This window comes from Lissotriton helveticus, chromosome 5_1, assembly GCF_964261635.1.
Source record: "Lissotriton helveticus chromosome 5_1, aLisHel1.1, whole genome shotgun sequence".
Taxonomy (NCBI): domain Eukaryota; kingdom Metazoa; phylum Chordata; class Amphibia; order Caudata; family Salamandridae; genus Lissotriton; species Lissotriton helveticus.
Window position 1 is genome coordinate 133,228,147 of NC_136065.1, and position 22,955 is coordinate 133,251,101.

At 40.7% G+C, this 22,955-nt stretch overlaps 1 protein-coding gene across 1 annotated transcript in view; it reads left to right on the forward strand.

Annotated features, from left to right (window-relative positions):
- The window catches only part of KCNT1 (potassium sodium-activated channel subfamily T member 1), a 739,470-nt gene that overhangs the window by 230,174 nt on the left and 486,341 nt on the right, over nucleotides 1-22,955 (forward strand). Inside the window, exons 6-7 of the mRNA XM_078640347.1 lie at nucleotides 14,024-14,072; nucleotides 17,727-17,786. Of these exons, the coding sequence (XP_078496473.1) occupies nucleotides 14,024-14,072; nucleotides 17,727-17,786 (109 nt within the window). The remainder of the gene's footprint in view (nucleotides 1-14,023; nucleotides 14,073-17,726; nucleotides 17,787-22,955) is intronic.

The window sequence follows — 22,955 nt, forward strand, 5'->3', positions numbered from 1 at the left end:
CACTGCGTTTGTGATCGGCGGTATCAGCGTGAAACTACAAGATATATATATATATATATATATATATATATATATATATATATATATATATATATATATATATATATATATATATATATATATATATATATATATATATATATATATATATATATATATATATATATATATATATATATATATATATTATATATTACCTACTGGCGGTCGCCAGTAGGTATATATAGTTAGGATTTTTTCTTTATGGGATTTTTGAAAATTCTATGTCTAATAACTTTGGCGTTTGTGGACGGAATTGGCTGAAATTTTCAGGAAAATGGCACATTTTGTTTCTGAGCAGCCCTTGAAACTTTGGGGGGGGTTCATCAAGGGGGGGCCGAGAAAAAAGGGGGGTCCCAAAACGTGTTTTTAACATTGAGTTTTCCATAGGGCGGTTGGCCTCACTTTTAGCCCGAACGGCTGAATGGATTTGCATGAAACTTGGCAAAATTGTAGGGACTGGTAGCCCGATGTGCCTTTTGTAGGTCTCAATATATGTGCTACAGTGGATTTTGAGAAATTAACGTTTAAAAAAAGATATATATCTGTAACAGCGGACCGGGCAGCGCTCCAGGACGCGTACTTTTCGCGCAACGGAGCTTTGTGAAGCGAAGCTGATTGGTTCTCCGGCGTCTGTCAACATTCCAAACAGTCCGTAGCGGCCGCCATCTTGTCTCTCGGTAGGATCGAGAGACAAGAGGAGGCGAAAGCAAAGGGGCAAATGACCATAAGGGGGAATAGTAGATCCTCGCTGACCCCCTAGGTTTGATGTGGAGGTTTTAAAAGGGCCCCGCGGGGCAAAAAAAAATAATAATAATAATAATCGAACGGCTGAATGGATTTGCACGAAACTTGGTAAAATATTAGGGACTGGTAGCCCGATGTGCCTTTGCTAGGTCTCAATATATGTGCTCCAGTGGATTTTGAGAAATTAACGTTCAAAAAAAGATATATATCTGTAACAGCGCTCCGCTTCGCGTAACGGAGGTTTGCGAAGCTGATTGGTCATTCTGTCACTGGGCTATAGTTGGGCTACATCTGGCTGATATTTGGGCTACATTTGTTTTTTTTCGTCTCTGGCGGCCATCTTTGGGCTACATTGGGCTACATTGGGCTTCATTGGGCTACATTGGGCTACATTTGGGCTCCAACATATATATAGGCCAATGTAGCCCAATATATATTTTTCAAAGTTAATTTTCGTAAAAACCACTGGAGCATATATCTTGAGACATAGCAAAGGCACATCGGGCTACCAGTCCCTACAATTTTGCCAAGTTTCGTGGAAATCCATTCAGCCGTTCGAGCTAAAAGTGAGTCCAACCGCCCTATGGAAATGAAGGAAATGAATGGGTAATTTGTAATTAGCAAATAGCTCATCGCAAACTAGGAATGGTAAAGAATCGCTATTTATTCCTTAAAGTTCGCTATTTAGGAAATGCAAAAAACTTTGATGATACATATGGCGGTTCATCTCTAACAAGATAAGAAGCATAGGGATAGATTTATGATGACTGGCGCATCACCAGGGATGTGTTAGTCATTCTGTGCCGCTGTTCCGTCACCTATGGTGTGCTGCATTTACAATGCGGCGCATCATGGGGCAAAAACAGCACAGATGCGTGATGTATCTGTGCCGTAAAGGTGGCGCATTGCTGGAGTTGTATCGCAAGTGTGATGAAGCTCCAGCAAGGGTCGGGGGTGCCCCTGTCGCAGGGTTTCTGTTCTCACACAGAACTGTGGACAGAGGATTGGAACCTCGGCGAATTAGGGTGTCCCAAAACTCACCTTAGTAATCAAAAACCCCTTAGCAAGCTAGGTACAGTGTCACATTGGATATAACAAACTCTCAATGTTTAGACAATCCAGAATATGAACTTATAGTACCTCAGGATACGTGGAACTCATGAACAGTCGGTCGTTATATATTTCTTAGAAACCAGAACATGGAGTTAAGAAGAACACATGTGTATTTGAAATGTTTATTTACTAATGCCGTCTTCTCAGGCGTAGTATCTTAGATAATACAAGTACACATATTATCAGTAGCAAAATTACCAGCATAGTTACTAGTACATAAAAAGCGAATGGTGACAGTATGTTAACATGCTGTAAATGAATAAGAGTTAGCAACACTTATAAGCAGCCGCGGGCCGTGGAGGGAGTTACGGTGGGGCAGGGAGGCGGGGAGGGGGAGGGGCAGGGTGGAGAGGGCTCCACCCTGCTTCTCCCCCTCCCCGCCTCCCTGCCTCACCGTAACTCCCTCCACGGCCCGCGGCTGCTTATATCTCACCCTCCCTAATACACATATTATATTATTTGCTAAGAAGGTCTCTTTGTGTTGGTTTAGGGCGTGCCCATACTTTAGTGTCTTAGATTTGAAGGAATCACATCAGCATACACCAGCTCTCTCTTCATGTGAACCGCATCAAGTGTTGTGTATGTGTGTTCGGCAAAGCAATATAAAACCCGCCTCATGCCCAGAATTGGCAGAAGTTGCACTTATGTTATGAGTATGAAGTCGTGGAGATCAGACCTCATAACAATTCTGTATCGTGTTGTTCTTGAAACTTTAGCACTCGCTGTACAGATATAGTTTAACAAGCAAAGCAGATAGTAGAGCAATAACATATTATTCTCATGTAAACCACGATGAACTACTAGGTTGAAAGCTAAAGGAACAACTAAGTGTCGTGTGCAGAAGTTGCAAAAAAGGAAAAATGGCGTTTAAACCGGTAATGAGCCCATGCTAACTTAACACGGTGTAAAGATATCCAGGACCTAGATGACACCTCCCCATGATCCGGAAACGAACTGAATAAGATAATAGAAGTGCCATCTCATGAGAGCAGATTGCAAGTTTATATGTGGACGGTCCGCAAGGTAAAGCATTAAAAACTAGGAAAATTTAATGCTAAAGAAAAATAAAACAGCCAAGTACTTTATCGAGTCTTAAGCCAATAGGCAAGGTAAATATTAAAAACTTGACAAATAAGTCAATGAATTGTCAATGAAATGCTAGTACTCAGCATATCAAACATGAAAAAGGTCTATGACATAACTGTGTATGCAAAATAAGCTGCAACAGCCTCCAATAGGAAGTCACCGTCTTCATCCGAAAACAGTTCAGCCATCCAATTTAAAAGCGGAAAAGAACATACGTGCTCTCCCAGCACCGGATCCTCTATCACCATCAGAGGACAGCTCGGTGGGTTTTCAAGAAAGCTCTGTTCCAAGAAAGACTGTGTTGCCGCCAGTAAATTCCAGGGACCAATTAGTCCATGCATCAATGCCACAGCCATAATCCTTTCGCCAGGACAAACCAACTCGTGAGTAATGATAGGAGTCATCAGCTGATTAAAGTCGACGTCAGGAGAAACCGGTCCGCAGAGACACAAATAAATGGCCCAATCGAAATCACAGGTCAGGCAGTGAAATACAGGCTGGACACAGGTGAAGTAGGAGAATCGAAAAGATAATCCATATGCCGTGCTTAATATCGCCAACGGCATTGTGCCATAATATTCTAGCATGCGATTGCGGAACAGTGTCAGCAGCTGCAGGGCGGGAGGTTGCATAGGAGGGACATCCATATTTAAAAATGTAAAAAAGCACAAGAGCGTCCGCTGGTAATGCAAGTAAAAATGGCAATCCACGAAGCAGAGTGGAAAAAATAGAATGAAAGAAAGCAGGGATGACTCCAAAGATTTTCTCAAATGAAGTCACGAGACCACTGGTAACAACTTTAAAAAAGTGCGCCAGGGCCTTTGTGGAGGATGCGTTAAAGATAGTCCGAACCATCTTGCTGAAATGGAAAGGCAAATCTGAATTGAAAAGGGTCTGCACCTCTGTACGGGTGTTAGCTATGTGAAGCACGAAAGTTTCACGGGCCGAACTCAAGGCCACCTCTCTCTGAGACAAAAGAGCTCTTATTCTTGCCATGCCGTTGAAATCTGCTCCCAAGGTTGGTATTTGTGGCGAGATTGAAAACTCCCTATGTTCATGTGTGGGAGGAAATAGAACATTTCTGCAGCAAATAACCCGTTCACTTACTGTTACGATAAAAGGAATACTTTTAATTAACCCAGAACAATCTTCATTATTGAGCATCAAATAACTACCATTTTCCAACAACTTGAACATGGGGATGATAGCAGGAACTGGCGTGCCTTGCAACACGCAAGCCATATTTGGTCGGTGTTTGTTGCATGAACCGTGTAACTGTATGTGCCTACACATTAGTGAATGATCTGGCGTCTCAGTGCATTCCTCTCCATTCAGATAAACTTCTTGATCATCTTTGAAACATCTGTATGCGTATGGAAGCGACCAGACCTCATGAAGAAAAGCACTACCTAAAGGTTCATAACGACCTATTGGTATATATTTCATACAATTTGAAAACTTATATAAAGCAAAAGGCAGCGTTATTAAACCGTGGATAAGGCACTTTGCCAAAAAACCCACAATCCTCTGCTGATGATGTCACTGAGCATGTCATGAATGATGTAATATGTGACATCATCAGCAGTGGATTACGGGTAATAGTATCTCTAGTTTACTCCCCTATAGCTGTCTTTCTTTTAACATAAGTGTCTGTTTCCTTCCCTTATACTTACTGTTTTTGGTTCGCTTCCGGTTCGCGTACCGGCGAGCGAACTGGGAAGCGAACTAAGAGAAATAGAGGTTGGCACAGTTCCAAATATTGTACCAATTTTTTAATAACGGGGAGGTAGTTCTGAAAAGAACTTTTTTTTTAATTGTTTTTGTTGTTTTATATTTTTTTTATTATTTTTCGGAACATTTTTTTACTTTTTTTGAATTTTTCTGAACAGTTTTATATTTTTTGGGGTTTTTCTTGGAGGGGGCAATGAAAACGATTCATTGTAAAGGGCTCAACAGGAGCAACAAAACAAAAAAAAAGTATTTATTATTTTGGGCGTTTCGTACAAACTTGCATATGATAGTCAATAGCTCTGTTGATCAGAGTGATGCTTCTTTCTCCGTAGCAAATGAATCCATCGCAAAATACGCAGATGTGTTTTACTTCACCAAATTTCATTTGTATATTTGGCACCATCTCCCTGCCCTCTGGTCCCGTTACTTCCGGTACAACAGATCTTCTGGCCATAATAGGGAGATTATCTAGGTCGTTCCGAAACCGTGCAGCACTGTAGTTGTTAGGATGCCACCTAGTCATATGGCGATGCATTGTGTAGTTTCCGAAACTGTATTTTTTCTCGGTTCCTCTGGACAGTCTATCTTGACATATAAGGCAAGTTACGTATCTTGCATTTACTTTTTTCTGACCTTTGGGAATTTTAAAAAATTGCCAAATGAAGTTTTCTTTCCGGTGAGACGTCCTGGGCTGCTCAGGCAAAAACTGCCTCTCTTCGTGCTCGTCGTCCTGTTCCTCTTCTTCCTCTTCTTGTTGAATTATAACTTGAGCAGGTGGTCCACTCTTCCTTGGATGTGGTGGAGGTGGTGGGGAAGCACCAGCTGAAGCTACTAAAGAAGCCATTGCTCAGTGATCACAAAGGGTCTTTCTCTCACAATGATGAAAGTCAGAGTGAGGAAAGAAGGAGGGATTTTCATCATTTGGGAAAAACAAGAGTTCTCAACCAATGAAAAGTGTTCATTTTAGATTATATGACCTAGTCTTACATCATTAGGAAACCAAAAGTGAAATGAACCAATGAAAAGTGTTATTACCAAGTCACATGACCTGCTGTGTTTACGTTAAGCGCTTTGCAGGGCCTCCCGGTTTGCTTCCAGAAACCTGCGCTTTGCGACTCGCTTCGCGTACCAGTTCGCTAACGTAGCACGTCATATGACGTATCACGCGACAACGCGAAACGTCATGCGGACGGGAGGCGTCACGATGTTGTTTTCTAACGCGGCAGTTGCGGTAAAGAAACGTTTACCGGCTCGCGGTCTATTTCGCGGCATCAAGGTCAGCTAACGGGAAGCTTCCCGATTCGCGAAGCGGGAACGAAGAAAAAAAAATATTTTAAAAAAAAATTATTCATAAACATATAAAATATATTTTTGGATTTAAAGAAGAATACATTTTACAGCTACAGATATTAGCTGTTAAAAAAACAATGAAATTCACTGAAAAAACCATAGGTTATAGACCATATATAGTTAGGAATTAGCATTTACAAAACCTTGAAAATTCACTGAAAAAACCATAGGTTATAGACCATATATAGTTAGGAATTAGCATTTACAAAACCTTATTTTACTCACACAAAACCATTGAAATTCCATATATAGTTAGTTGCACTAACTATATATCGCGCACCCGCAATCCACTGCTGATGATGTCACATATTACATCATTCATGACATGGTCAGTGACATCACTGATGACATCTCAAATGACATCACTGATGACATCTCAAATGACATCACTGATGACATCATGACACACCAATACCAGTTACTACATACGCACTCACTGATTCCTACGTCTACACACACATTCACTCATTCACCCATACAATCACTCATACATACAGTCACTCATTATTACAACACTATCATATGCACTCATACACCTATGCAGACACTCACACACTGCCACTCATCCATGGAGTTACTCACACACCTAGTCAGTCCTGTAAAGAATCAATCACACTTCCATTTCCTCATCTATACAGTTAAACACAGAACACCATACTTCAGTGACATCACTGATGACATCACTGATGACACCTTAAATGACATCACTGATGACATCTCAAATGACATCACTGATGACATCATGACACACCAATACCAGTTACTACATACGCACTCACTGATTCCTACGTCTACACACACATTCACTCATTCACCCATACAATCACTCATACATACAGTCACTCATTATTACAACACTATCATATGCACTCATACACCTATGCAGACACTCACACACTGCCACTCATCCATGGAGTTACTCACACACCTAGTCAGTCCTGTAAAGAATCAATCACACTTCCATTTCCTCATCTATACAGTTAAACACAGAACACCATACTTCAGTGACATCACTGATGACATCACTGATGACACCTTAAATGACATCACTGATGACATCTCAAATGACATCACTGATGACATCATGACACACCAATACCAGTTACTACATACGCACTCACTGATTCCTACGTCTACACACACATTCACTCATTCACCCATACAATCACTCATACATACAGTCACTCATTATTACAACACTATCATATGCACTCATACACCTAGTCAGTCCTGTGAAGAATCAATCACACTTCGATTTTCTCATCTATACAGTTAAACACAGAACACCATACTTTTTCACACATATACTAACACATACTTACTCTCTTATACAATCACTGATACAAGTACACATTGATATGCACAGAGTCACACACCTCCCAGCCAGCCACACACACACTTAGTCTTCCATACATCCACTCATTCTTCAATATGTAAAACATATTTAAACTTTACAAAAACACACAGACACTAGATGATGTCATTTGAGATGTCATCAGTGATGTCATCAGTGATGTCACTGACCATGTCATGAATGATGTAATATGTGACATCATCAGCAGTGGATTGCGGGTGCGCGATATATAGTTAGTGCAACTAACTATATATGGAATTTCAATGGTTTTGTGTGAGTAAAATAAGGTTTTGTAAATGCTAATTCCTAACTATATATGGTCTATAACCTATGGTTTTTTCAGTGAATATATATATATATATAACCTACTGGCATCGTCAGTAGGTAGTTATAATTATGACCAAGTTTCCATAGGAAATCCGCAACATTCTTTTTGGAATAACTTTGTCGCCGGTTGACGAATCTTCACAAAATTCTCCAAGAAGATGGCCCGCTCCGCTCCAATCCTGGAAGTTTCGCAGTGATTCGTCAAGCGGAGGCTGAGAAAAAAGGGGGTCCCAAAAACGTGTTTTCCCCATGCAATTTTCCTTAGGGACATTTAGCCGCAGCTACAGCCCGAACTGCTGAACAGAATTACACCAAATTTGGCAAAAAAGGTAGAGTTTGGTTGGCAGATCATGCTTTTTTGTTAAATGGTGTAAATCTGTGTAGTAGTTCCTAAGAAAATCAAAAGTAAAATCATAGATATATCTATGGACGAAGTAGGGTATCCTCCAAGGATCATACGCATAACCTTACGAGCAAGAGCTGCATGCTAATTGGCTGTCAACTGTCTGTCAACACTCCAAACCAGGAAGTGTTGGCAGCCATCTTGTGTCTCGGTAGAACCGAGGCACAAGAAAACTGAAAAACAAGTGTACAAAAGAAGCAAAGGGGGCAGGGTAGAAACCCCCTGACCCCGTAGGCCTGCTCAGGGGGTCCCACAACGACCTCCAAGGCCAAAAAAAAAAGTTTTTTTAAAACAAATTGCGGGATGCGCGTAGGATATGCGTATCCCTTGAAAAAAAAACCTGAAGCCTGCTTTAATGCTAATTAGTCCCCGGGGGCCAAATCCCAGGGGCAATGTAAAAATAAAGTGTGGAGGGGGCCTAATCCTCACCCACACTGCTCCAGGGACCACCACCCCCCGGGGCAAAGTATGTATAATAGCGGGGGCACACGGCCCCCCTCAGCCCCGGGGACCGCCTTAAAAGTATAATGATGGGGGGCCTCTAAGGAACCCCGAGCCACGGGGACCACCACCAACCGGGGCTCTACTAAATTGAAATTGGGGGGGCACACTGTCCCCCCGCAGACCCGGGGACCGCCACCCCCGGGGCTTCTTTTAAAAAAAAAAACATGTGTGGGGGGTTCAAGCCCCCCATACGCCCCGGGGGCCAACTAGCCCACCAGGTACCTTCAGTAAGCACCACGGAGCTGCGTTACAGAGTGTTGGAAAAAGGGGTGTGGCCTCTGAACACCTCTCTGCAACGCAGCCCCCTGGCGCATACTTGAGGTATCTGGTGGGCTAGTTGGCCCCCAGGGGCCCACAGGATTGAGGAGGAATTAATTCTCTAAAATAAAACGTGGCGTGTTTGCAGGCATGACACCTCAGGCCACACCCCCTTCCTTCATCAGTGTGCAAACGTTCCTTGTGGTGCATTTTAAGTTGGGGAATTTACTTAATAATTCAGTTACACAATCAATTTTATTAAAAAAAACATCCATTTAGACACTTATTTACCCATTTATTCTTCCATCGACCTTTAGATATACATATATAAAAAATATGTATTTTTCAGAAAGACACACATTCACTGGATGATGTCATCAGCGATGTCATTTGAGATGTTATCAGTGATGTCATGAGTGATGTCACTGACCATGTCATGAGTGATGTAATATGTGACGTCATCAGCAGTGAATTGCGGGCGCGCGAGTTATATTTAGCTGAACTAACTATAACGGGGGAATTTCAATGGTTGAAATGTCCAGCTAACTAAAACATGTGTGAAACCTATGGTTTTTTCAGTGAATTTCTAAGGTTTTTTTAAATGCTAATTCCTAAATATAAGGTGGCTGAAACCTATGGTTTTTTCAGTGAATAGATAGATTGATAGATAGATACATAGATAGATCTTCTTAACTACTTTTAGTCTCTGGTCTGCCATTGAGTGAATCTCCAAATGTTTTGAATTGGTAGTAGGCATTATCCTGCTGAACTAAAATGTCTTCACTTTTCGTGATTTTGGTTTAGGGTAATCATCACACTTTGTGACTTTGAAGGGAAAGAAAATGCTTGTGTTGCCTCTTAATAGTAATATAGTATTTGGTTACATAGGTCAATAGCCTCTATTTATATATGTCTCCACTTCCCTACTGTTCTACCCTTCTAGTTTAATGTAACATATGAAAAATTATAATTCACAAGTGGGTGGCAAAAGACAAGGTCCCAAGCAAGGAAGATGAGGTTGGAGCGAGCTAGCTTGTGAATCATAAACTCTTTAAGGTTACTATGCTTGCCCTTTATCATCATTCAGATAATCCTGAAAGAGTTGACTATCACCTCTATGCCATTTGGGCCTCATCTCACAGAACTTTCTCCCATTCTGGACTTGGAAATTCGTAAGTAAGACAAGAGTAACTAACGCATACTCTGAGTTAAGGTTGTGCTTCACACTCTCATGTAATATACATAATTTCTCAATTCTTTCCACAATCCCCTAATCACTGTTCATTGGTCTGTTCGCCCTCCTACTGCTAAAAGAACTCTCATCTAATTGCTGAATTTGCACCAAGGAATTCAAAGTGATGAGACAACACATTCTATCCCTGGTTCTGCAAAGGTATGTTATGTAATGTGTTAACAGCATTTTCCCAAGGCAGTTGAATACTGGACTTAAGTGCAACACATAGGGTATTTCCCCTGATCTTTCTTTCTCTTTCTCATACTTTCAAGGCAGTGAAAACAGCATTAGGAGGATATTAACTTTTCTCCAATAAATATAACGCTGTCCATAACGTTGTAATTTGAAATATTGCCATGAATCTGAAGGTATAAGTAGGTAAACGAATAGGGCTAGGCTCATTAGTCCACTGAATAGGGAAATCCAGTAAGGTTTTAAGGATACTTAAAATAAATACGAATGATATTGGGTCTTGGGTGCTTAGAGAAGCCTAGCATTAAATAACATTTTGTAAATCCTTCTTTAGTGAGAGCCAATTTCTTAGGCGTCTTACATATGGTGATGGAATAATTGTTTATGAGTTCTAATTAGTATATAAATATACATGAGGCCTCATGCTGGCAAAGAGAATGTTACTTGCTGATCACCACAGATTTCGAGTATGGATATCTTATCCTATATGACACTCCAATCCATTTTTCTAGAGCCAAATTACAGATTCTTCAAACAAAAAAAATCACAATTTACTATAGGATTTTGGAAGCTTCTTGACAACATTATGGCATATTTAAGATTGATGAAATTCTAAAAAATCCTCTGACTGACAGCAGAATATATTTAAAAAAGTAAAGAATATTCTAGAAAATGTGAGACGCATAAAATACTTATAATGGAGTTCTAGCAATGTTACAGGTAAGTAACTTTATTTTGTTGATTCCAGTATTGATCTATTATTTTATTTTGTTGAGACTAATATGCACTAGAGCTTGAAAATTAAATTGGATGAGCTACCTCTATATTGATCAGTGTATGTTGTCAGATGTATCAAATTGTATTAATGAGCGTGACTCATTAAACAAAAGAAGCCATGACAAATAAACGGTGTATTACAACATTTACAACACCCAAGCTTACATCGTTTTCTACTTCTTATTTATTCTTCAAACAATCACAAATATTGTGGCTGATTGAAAAAATACTGTTGACCCAATCTTGAGGTCAGAATCACATTAACCCAAAAATTATTGAATCCAATGTAGGCTTAACTTAATTCATGCAGTGAAAGAACTTGACAGAGAAAGTGAAAAGAAACATAATTTAATTTTCCAAATTAAGGATCAAGTTATTAATTTATTTCCTCAAAAGGATTAGATGGAACATGATAAAGGTAAAAATAAACAAAAAGCTGTCCATGAATGGTAACAAATGCTGAACTCATTAGACAACATATTGGCTGAATGAAAAACATACATGAAAGCAACAATGAACATAGTCTTTCGGAACTCATTTTCCCATTTAATATATACCTTAATTCGGGTAGCATAGGAAGGTTGAGCACCAACAACATACTTTACTACAATTGTTAAAAAGCAAGAAGAAGCACACAAAGATTCTTCTAGAGATGGTGTCTGTACACAGAGAATGCCCACACCTGTTAGGGCTGAGGTTAAGATGCACACAGACCCACTGGTGGTGTTGAGACTTTCCAGCAGGTGTGTAGGCTTGCAAGATAGGTATAGAGTACTCTACAGCTTACCGTCTGACACTGGTGCTCCTTTTGTATGCAGATGAAGTTGACAAGGTGTTTGAAAAGTGCAGCAATAATGCATCAGGATTTCTTAAGCTTGGTAGCAAATGACCATGCCCTAGGCCCACGACTGGTCCAGTGACTAACTATACAAGTCCCTCATTCCTTGTGGTCACAACCAGGACAGTAATACATGCATGGCCAGGCAATTCAGCGTTCAGAAAAGTCAGATGAGGCTTCAAAGTCATTTTTGATCTCACAGATATGACAAGATGTTCAAGTATAAAAGGCAGTTGAGTCTCCATCATTGGGAAAGCAAAGCAGGCAGGACGGTGAATTGATGGTCTGGCAAGTCCAACACTGATTGCCACCTAGGCTGCCTTCAACAATCACACAATTGTCCCAAACCACATAATCAGTGTATATTGTTCTTGTGTAAGCTTAATCATCTTTTGCTAATATCATTTCAGTTACCTAAGACTGGTCATAATAGTCCCAAGGTTGACTGGCATGTGTTCTGACCTGGTGAGAGGGTTGAGTTGCATTTTGCAATCTCTTCCAAAATAGGCCTTCATAAACATAATATTAAAAAAATGCATCTGAAATGTGCATGGTTTAATGAATATTTTAAACAAAAAATGTAAAGGAATTGATGCTACCGCATAGAAGTGATCATTTTTACCATTTCAGTCAAACGTTACATTTAATACATTTGCCTCTAGGAAAAAAATGCCTAATTGTGTTTGGCTACAACCAATGCAGTTTCAGAAACATGGTAGCTGGTGAGAAACAGAATTTTCTTGCCAGTGCACTTTTAAATGTAGCACACTGCTGTTCAAAAGCAGGCATCTCTCTTGTATAAGACATACTAAACAGGTGCACGTTCCAGAAAAACATAGTCCATTAGTATACTGCATTAGTTTTTGCTAAGGGTTATACACATTACATTACCACTTATCATGCCCCGACTTTGAACCATATCTCCAGGGCACTGAGCGAGCAAGGTCTGACCGTTCATAGCAAAGTTCCCTCCACCTGCTCCATATTTCTGATGTTTCATGATTTTCTTCTTCAGAATAAGGGTTTGGTGGTATGTACAAAGCACCCATGTTCTCCATAGCTTGTGCGAAATAAATTTTAGGGATGGGCGGAACTCCGCAGAATCTAGGGGAGTTTTTATGTAACTCCACCTTATTCTGCTGAGTAAAACTCAGCGAGTTCCACCCATTCCTAATTACCATCCATGTACATATATGTCATAGTTGTATAACATGAACCTAACCAAAAGGCAGCAGAGCACACAAAATAATGTCTTCTACACTTTGACCATACATGCATACTTACCTACATACATCTTTTCACCCATCCTTTCCTCCTCCAGTTCATCTTTTCACACCTCAATCCTTTTCTTTTTCCCTTTCCATTAATCCATTTACCATTCTCTTCTCCATTTCATTCATTCCCCATCCATCCTTGGCCCATTTTCCCACTCTTCTTCTTTATACCGTTCCTTCTATTTACTCGTCATTCCTTTCACTTTTCCTTCCTACTTTTCTTGTTATTCTTCCTTTCACCCTTTTTACTTTCTTGACTTTCTTTTCTGCCTCTCTTTCTCTTGAGATCCCCTTTTCCTTTTTTTCTCCCCTCCTAACATTTTCTTTGTTATCTTTCTCTCTCCTGATCCTCTTTCTATTTTCTACAGTCTTTTCCTCCATGTTCATCATTTGTCTTTCTCTGTCTCTTTCATTGTGCCTGGCTCCTTTAGCACAAATGAGACCATATTCCTCAGCTCTGATATGCTGGTATTGGCTTGCAGTGCTTTCTTTGGGCATTGGTCTTCAGTGAGATAAGACTCAAAAATAACAAATTAACATTTCAGTGGGTCCAAGCTTAAAAGTCCAAAGAAACCCAAATGCAACTCCTCACCCCGCTCTAACTGCTATAGTGGGGTTACACTCTTTAGTATTGGATCATGTATTATGAGTTGTCTCCATAGAGATGTGTGTGATTTTACCCTTTGGTGGGCCTAAGGTGGAGCTAACTTAACACTTCATCTTTGTAGAGTTTAGAAGGTATTTATGCATGCCATGTAGGATCTTGACTTTTAGGACCATGTCCTTTCAATTGCAGGACCCCCATACTCTGGGTGGATAGAAGAACTCCACTGTGGGCGATTCAGGTATGTGATCCACCATACTTTTTCAACAGACCCCTTCGTCCCAATATTAGTGTTACATGATTAAAGTTGCATTACGGAACAACTCCATTCAGTTATACTTTCACACCTTTTACTAATCCAGTGACTGTGCAGAGTGGTTATTTCTTAATTCAGTGATGATGTTTCAGAATAAAATTTATGTTTCCTGTTACATTTGCCTTTTTTCTAAACCCAGGCGCCCATATAGACAGTTAATGAAAAGATTATCTGATTATTGGAACGAGGCATAGGCCCACATGCAACAACATTGCCATTTGCGATTCCTTATTTGCGAAAAATAAGGATTCGCTCATAAGGAATTGCAAATGGCTATGCATGAAGAAATCGCTATAGAAATAGCGATTTCTTAAAATTCTTTAACTGCGACTCGCAAATTGCGAATCACAATTAAGGAATACCTCCCCATTCATTCCTAAGGGCCTAGAGGCCCATAGGAATGAAAGGGAAGACATTCTCAATTTGCGATTCTCAATTAGAGAATCGCAAATTGAGAATGCAATTAAAAGGGTGCCAGGGTGTCAAAAGGACACCCTGTTGCACCCCTGAAATCTGCCTATAAGTACATCTTGCACACGCACATGCCCCAAGGGCATGCGTGTGTGTAAAATGGAACTATGAAAAATGCACTTTAGTGCATTTTTCAAAGTTTTTGCAAATTACCATGAAGGTCAACTTCATGGTAATTTGCTCCCCCTATTAGCGAAATCGCAATATTTTTTTTTTGATTCATTGCATTTCAGGAATTTCAATTTGAGATTCCTTAAATGGAATCGCAATTTAAGTAATCGCAATTTTTCGATTACTAAAATTGCAAAAAGTTAAAAAAATTATGATGCATCCCAAAAGTTCAAATTGCATTTGCAAACGGCCGATTTTCGCAATTCGCACCATTTGCGAATGCAATTTTCAATGATGCATGTGCCCCATAATCTTTACAACTGATGGTCTTCAGAGCTCCAGCAAAAATAGAATAATATGCTTTACCTTAGATTGTGCTGTGGAGCTTGGAGCTGGAGAGAATCAGTATATATTAGTTATTTGTCAGGATGGATTAGAATGGATCTTAATAAGTAGGATAAGTAGTTAAAACAAACCCTTTGAGAAACAGTGTGTTGTTGGACATAGAAACAAAAAAGAAGAAATAGGTTAGGATAGATATAACTAGCACGGTACAGGTAATAGTGTTTTGGAATGGTCTGTCATTTGCTTTATCTAGAACCAAAAACTTTTGCCCAACTACATTTGATTCCTGAAAAGGGATCCCTAACCTGCAACAGTGAATTAAACAGCAGGGACAAGTGAATAGTCTATCACTGATAAATTACTATCAGAAGAAATGCAGGCCAGGAGCAGGAAGAGAAAGGGCCGAGACAATACACCGAAATCTAGGACAGTGGAAAAGAACTGAGAAGGTATGTAGAAAAAACAATTCCTAGACAATCATCTATGAATACATATAACAGTATGGGGAGGGTATAACAAAACACACTACAAAATTAGCTAAAAAGCATCCATTGTAATTTTTATTCAATACAAACGTAGATGGTTAGTTAAAAGAAACAATTACATGGAGTCTGTAACCATAGTGAAACAGACATCTGATTTGTATATCTTATTACAAAGGAACAATAAAAATAACATACATAAAAATCTTAATTAATACACAATTAAAATTCATACAATAACAATTTGTCGTTCAAGTAGTAATTATTTTCCTAAATAATTACTACTTGAAAGACATGTAATTGTTTCTTTTAACTAACCATCTACGTTTGTATTGAATAAAAATTACAATGTATGCTTTTTAGCTAATTTTGTAGTGTGTTTTGTTATACCCTCCGCATACTTTTATATGTATTCATAGATGATTTCCTAGGAATTGTTTTTTCTACATATGTTTATCCCTATCCTATGAATCGAACAAATATAGATCAGGGGGCCTTTGTTTTTTCTCCAAAAGAACTGAGAAGGTACATAGACAAAGCAGCATAGCTCAGGAATTAGGAAGAGGAGTGGCTGTCATTGCTGTAAAAATGATGAAGGAGAGTCAGGTAAAAACATGCAGAGCCAAGCTGGTACAAGAACAGGCTAAATCGGGAAATCTGCATCTCGCAAAGTAACAGGTATAAGCAGCCAATATCCAACAGGCAGGCGAATAGTAAAAGCATCCGACTCTGGCTAACCTGGGTGCCATGATTTATTTCTATAAATACAGCAGTGACTCAGCACACAACAGCTAGATTGATGTGGGAGATAAGTATAGCTTTCAAGCTCTCTGAAGCAAAGAGGCTGTGAATAAAGTAGATATAAATGGAGGAGCAGACAAAATACTGAGACACAAGGACTGTTTGGGCACCACATTACAAGAAAGCACCAGGGACACAAATATGAATATACTGGTCTGCAGCTCAAAGCAGCTTTACATAAATAGAATTCCAACCTACACCACAATACTTAAAAAATGTGAATTGATCTCACATGAAGAGGTCACATGGTGTTTTGTTTGAAAGTTGTTTTTACCACCATTACAGCTTGCAGTGTGCCCAGCCACAAAACGGCTAATTTGGAACCCACAATTGGTCCCATTGTAAAACTGTATAGCAAAATGCCACAAATATATAAAATTCCAAGTCACAAGACCCAAAATTCAGTTCCTTGGTGATCAGGAAAAAACTATTTCCTGATGTCTGATTATCAGTTTCCTAACAGGAGTTACTTCCCATGTAGGTGGAGGCTGCTTTCTTGTCACTGCAAAGGCTGTTACTTTGCCCTTGGCTTAGAGCAGCAACCAAAGCAACCAATGAGCTTGACTATGGAGTGTAATAAAATGAATTCCCTTCTCTATGATAATTGTCAAAACGTATTTAACACAGTCATCAATGTGTTGACGTATTTGCCTTTCAGGTGCTTCTTGCAACCTACGTTCCTCTGGGCGGTTGTTCTCAATGATACATAAAAGATTCCAAAATGATTTGGCTAATTTTAAGTAAGCCTTTGCAAAATTCAAATTACAATGGCATAATTTACATAATTTGTTTTTTTCCATCACACGTGCTTTACAAAATTCTCAAATATATGCCATTATGGTACAGAGAGTAATTATGTGCCATTTCCATTAAAAACGTACCGTGAGTGCACTGGAACAAAAGATCACAAGTGGCTATTGTTTTGCTTTTTTTACCCTTCTTTAGAGTGATATCCGTCCTCGTGTCAAAAAAGTGATGCAAGGACACATTTCACAGTAAAATATAGCCCTAAATGTCAGAATTGTAGTTTATGAAATTATGCCCAAATTTTCCTAATTTTCCCATAATTGCGTGGAAGCAAATTATTTGAATTTCACAGAGTCCTACATTTGAGAATTCCCTCCAGCAGTTTAAGATGCATTTCCATTTAACGATATCTGATCAGTATTACTTTGCCAAGGCAAGTTTCGGCTAGTTCAATTTCGTGACTGCCATTGCCTTGGCTAATGTGTATGCAATCATGCATGACAGTGGTGGACTCAGTGATGTGTGTGCATCCTCACTGAAGTTTCTTCAAAAGACTTAGGTAGAAATCTCAACCTTTTCACAAGAATATTAGATGTAACCCTAAATATATATTTTTTTGCAGGTCACGGTGGCCTTAATCAGTTTCCTTGAGACTATGCTCCTTATCTATCTCAGCTATAAGGTAAGAAGGTGTTATAATATCTTTCCTGATATGATATATTTGTGTGTGTGTGTGTGTCTTTATCACTATGAATTGGGTTACTAGGAGATCCTCTCTAAGGCACTGATACGTTGGTTACATCAAGAGGTGGGCAGCTAGGACTTAATAAGCTGGTGCATTCACATGGACAGCTAAAGAGTTTCAGTCCTTTTTTGAAGTTTTTATATATTATAGTTCTCTAATATATATTTTATAAGATAGATTTTCACAAACGTGTTACAGTAAAATCAATAATTTTTCAATATTTTCCTCTTCCGTGCACTAATACAGAAAACTTTACTTATCAAGGTTATATAAAGCCAGCAAGGAAGCACTTTACATAAATATTAACATGTACAATACAAGAGCTGTTTATAAAAAAGGAAATGCATTAAATGTTTACCCAGAAAGAAAATATTAATTCTGTGGGAATTTATTATAACTATGAAACGGAAAAAGCACAATATAAAAAGAAGATAATATTTTAAGAATGAAGACATCTTGCAAATACTGGTAATAGGTAATTCTAGAATTACTGTATGTTTAATGGACTTTAAATATCAACAGGGAAGCACTTGCTACCCAAAAAAAAGAACAGATTATTCTGACTTTTAGCTATTGTTCTGTGAATTTCCAACTGGTGCATTAAAGTCCAAAGGCTATGTGTTGGACTTGGCCCTTTTTGCAGGGTCATCCCTAAACCTTTTGCCTTTCTCCTAGCCTTTTTTCTGACATGGTGTTGGTGGTTTAATAACCCTGGGCGCTTTAGCACTGCTGTTCAATGTAAAGTGTGTGTGCTCTCTGTGTTAAATATGGTAAGATTGGTCTACACCTGTTTGGCCTATTTAATTTACCTGTCAGTCCACTGTAAAGTGGTATCTCATACCCAGGGCTGGTAAACTAAATGCTACTGGTGGGCTTGCAGTGCTGATTGCGCCCCCACCAAAGTAGCCTCTCAAACCTATCCCAGGCCTCAGCCATTGCAGGGCCTGTGCGTGCAGTGTTACTGTCGCTGTGACGTGGCACCTAAAGTGTGTGCCATGTCTGTGACCCCCTTTTACTATATGTCAATCACCCCTAAGGTAGGCCTTAGCTAGCCCTATGGGCAGGGTGCATTGTAGGTAATAGATAGGACATGTACCTTAAGTGTGTGACATGTCCTGGTGGTGACAAACAGCCATTTTTGTTTTTCACTACTGTGGGGCTGCCCTCCCATAGGAATGCATTAGGGATTCCATGATAAGTGTTTCAGTGGTAATTCCTGATATGAGATGCACAACGCCGTCAAGTTTGATGTATTTGGAATAGAGATAAAAAATGCTGCACAATGGGGAGCGCAGATTTATTATAACTATTTTAGAAATGCCACTTTTAGAAGTTGTCATTTCTGTGTGCTATGCGTCTGCCTGCCTGATGTAAATTGCATGTCTGGCGTTTGAGTGACAGGAGCTGGTGAGGTGTGTGTGTGTGGCTCCAGGAAGGGCTGGGGGAGTCAGCGCTAGGCTGAATGGGACATCTGCATTTGGAGTGGTGGGAAGAGAAGTCCCTGGTCCCTGAATAGGATGGTGCCTGCCCTAGTGAATGCTGGCTCCGCCCCGCTGTGGTGAGTCTGATGACGAGCCCCCACCTAACAATGGAGAAGAGGAGCCCTGTCAACAGATGGCTCCAAATCCCCCCTGAACCAGTGGCATCTGGTTCCCCAAAGCCTTGTCCTGTAGACAAAGAAAAATGTGGTATAAATGTAGGGTCTGTGACCCCATGTTGTTGTGCTGTTCCTGATTTGAGGGGGCTTGTTGCTGCTGCTGGGCCTCAGGAGGAACTGCCACGAGGGACTTCCTCCCTGCTGGAGGGCCCTGTGTGCTGGCTGGCCTGGGCCCAGCCTTTGCCCCCCCCCCCCACTGAAACTTTGCCCAAGTGCCTCAAGAGTGCTTTATCTTCTTATATCAGCAAGAGAGGAGTTGGCACCTTACAGCTCGCTGCTGCGGTGATTACCTTGAGGGAATCCCAGTGGGTGGGATTCCCCCTGCACGGCTGGGGATGGAGTGGTAGCCCAACCCGCATGTTTTGCTAGCCGGACGCGAGTGGGAGCCCACCCCACATTTCTGTGCCTCGGGGAAGAGCTCACATTCCAGGCAGGGCTCCCGTGTGCCAGGGAGAGCCCAGTGTTTCAGGGAAGCCAAGCGGGAGGCCACCCCGCATTTAGGTGCGGCCCGAAGAGCAGAGTCCAATGGGAGCCCACCCCGCTTTTGGTATTTATTTAAAACGGGAGCCTACCTCGTATTGCCCCTGCACAAAGGAATCACCGAAATCACCACGAGGCGCGAGCCGCCGAGAGAGAGTGCCAGCCCGACCCGAAAGCCAGGCAGAGTCCCCCTGACTGTGGGTAGGACCTCCCATGTGGTGTGGAGGGAAGTCCAGGAAGGGTCCCGGCCACATGAGAAGAGGTAGCGTCGTGACCGGGAAGCTAGCACAGCTGCACCACAAGAGAGCGGGCAGCTGCACCCCGGGGCATTTTTGTCTTCTTGATGAGGAGGGGGGTTGTCATGTATTCCTATAGGTTCTGAATCGATCCCCCTATTCCTGACCCTATTCTGGTTAAACTAACTATTAAGTTAACTAACAGTCAGCCCATGAGGCAAGAACAGCCCCCATGATGCAGATACCGTTATCTGACGCAGTCACACTACGGCACAGGAACGTGTTATCTGATTAGGTCATAACGCTTGAGATCTAATTAGACAAGCGACATTCCTCCAGCCCCTGATAAGGCATACGACGTTCTCATAACAAATCAAACCTATGACAACCTGGAAAATCCGTGTGGCCATTGTTTTGATTTCACAGAGAACTTTAGTAAAGAATGTGCTAACGAGCAAGTCGTATGACATCTTTATTGACGTATCTATGTCCATCCTTACGTCAATCTCGGCACCTTTAAGGTATAAATATTGCCGATCTTGCCCTATGCAAACACACGCGTGGTGACGAGACGGAGCAGCCATACTTGCCGAAGCCGAGAGCAGAAGCAGACCCCGCTGGCAGCAGCCCCGCCTTCCTGACGCGCTGAGAGACGCGCTGCTATCTCAAGCCGAGAGACCCAGCACCGGCGCTTCTGGGCAGCCCTCGCAGGCAGCCTGGAATATCGAGAGCAGAGAAAGAGATACCATTCCTCATTCATCCTAAATTCCAGGTACAGAACTGAATAACCCCTCACAGAGAATTCTTTAGTTATTCACTTGGCAAAAACAAACTTAACTTAAACTGTCACTTTCTATTCCCGCCCACGCATTAGACTTAGGTCAGGTACACGGGGTAGGCGTATTTAGAAACACCAGTTGAGTACGTTTAGTCAAATGTATATGTGTATGTAAATATATTTTAATCATTTAAAACATCATATGACTCAGAAACCATATCAATGTTTTTACAATATTATTTTATACTATTGCTTTTAATGTATGCACTTTACTTAACTATAAGTATTGCAATAATATCGATCCATTTCTCTTGTACGAGAAAAGAGACTGATCAATAAATAACACCTTTTTATTGAACACGCCCGTCTCCTCCTTTTTCTCTACAATCTGATGAGACTAAGAATGCACGTACTGACTGAGTAAAATAATTGCCTTGTGCTCACACGACTCTCGAGATTGACTCTTGATTAGGGGAGAGCAAAGTTGTCATGTTTTATGGTTGTCAGAAACTAAATCCCTTCTTGTCTAATCAGGGAAGTTAATTCCTCCTTGAACATTCGAGAAAGTTTCTAGCGAACTCTGAGCTACGCTGGCAAACCCAAAACTTAAGTCTAGTATCGACAGTAGTAGACCTAGTTAACGTCTGGTTTAGGCCTTTACTGCTGTAGGTATTATTCCAATGCGCAGAGCCTATTGGGAAAATAGGAGCTACACTACATGGCGCCCAACGCGTTTGGAAAGGGCGATAAAACTAACGTAAGACATTTAGAGTAACTCAGTCGTGCTTTCTCACTCAGACCCCTTTTCCCAAATACTCCAAAGACGTCTGGAGTGGGTGAAAGGTAATATCCTCCAAAACCTCGCAGGAGGGAACTCCTATGTATGGTTCTTGGTATAGTCAACGTTGAAGGATAAACAGTTCCAAAATATTGTGCATCTAATCTCTGTTTCCATAAGAAACCTGATCTGCAAACAAAAAGAATAACCTTTCTAACAGTAAAATGTCAGGAAGTGATGACGAAAGAGAGGCAGTTAGATTAGCAACTGAACTCGCAGATGCTGATGCTACCATGCAAGCAGCAGACGCGGATATAATACTCATTCCAGTCATCAAAAGAAGATCTATAACCTTAAAACTTATAGAAAATGGACTGACACCTAGAGGTGGCACAGTCATATTCGTAATTGAGGCACACGAATATCGGCAGACAGAGGTATACTATTCATGGATACATTTTCCAGCAGCAAATGCTGTAACAAAGTACTTCCACTATTACAAAATAGAGGAACCTCCTAATGAGTACACTCCTTTCGAGGAGGTGGAAGTACCACTCAAATTCCAAGAGCATTTGCTCTTATTTGATGGCGCCCTAAAACATAACAATCACATTACAAGGCTCGGTCCTTTAGGTAGACCAGGAGCAACGTGGCCGGTACTAGCCGGATACACACCACACCCAGACATCGAAGGGATGTCCACAGGAGAGCTGTTAATACAGCTAAAACAATTACTAAAAATTCATAGACAATTAGTTCAGTATGTAATGCGGACTTCAACAATTCAGCCAGCGATTAAACTTCCACAGCTGACCCCTCACCAGGGGAACACAAATAAAATCACACCACAGAACATCCAATCCTGCCTAGGTAAAGTTCCGGCTAAACGGGAACAGATACCATTCTGGTTGGCACAGAAAATCACCCAAATAGAGGCGGTGTTTCCTGACACCACCCCATTAGAAAAACACAGGATTCTGACTATATGTCTCCCAATGGGAATCGCACCACACATAGAGGACTGTGACACTTGGGGTACAGTCTTTGCTTCCATCTACACGAAAATGCACGGTGTTCCATCCATTTCGGTGATACCAGATGTGCTAAAACAAATTCAAGATGAATACGGTCCAGAACCAGCTTTAACTCTTGGTATGAAATTACTGAAAGACTTCAA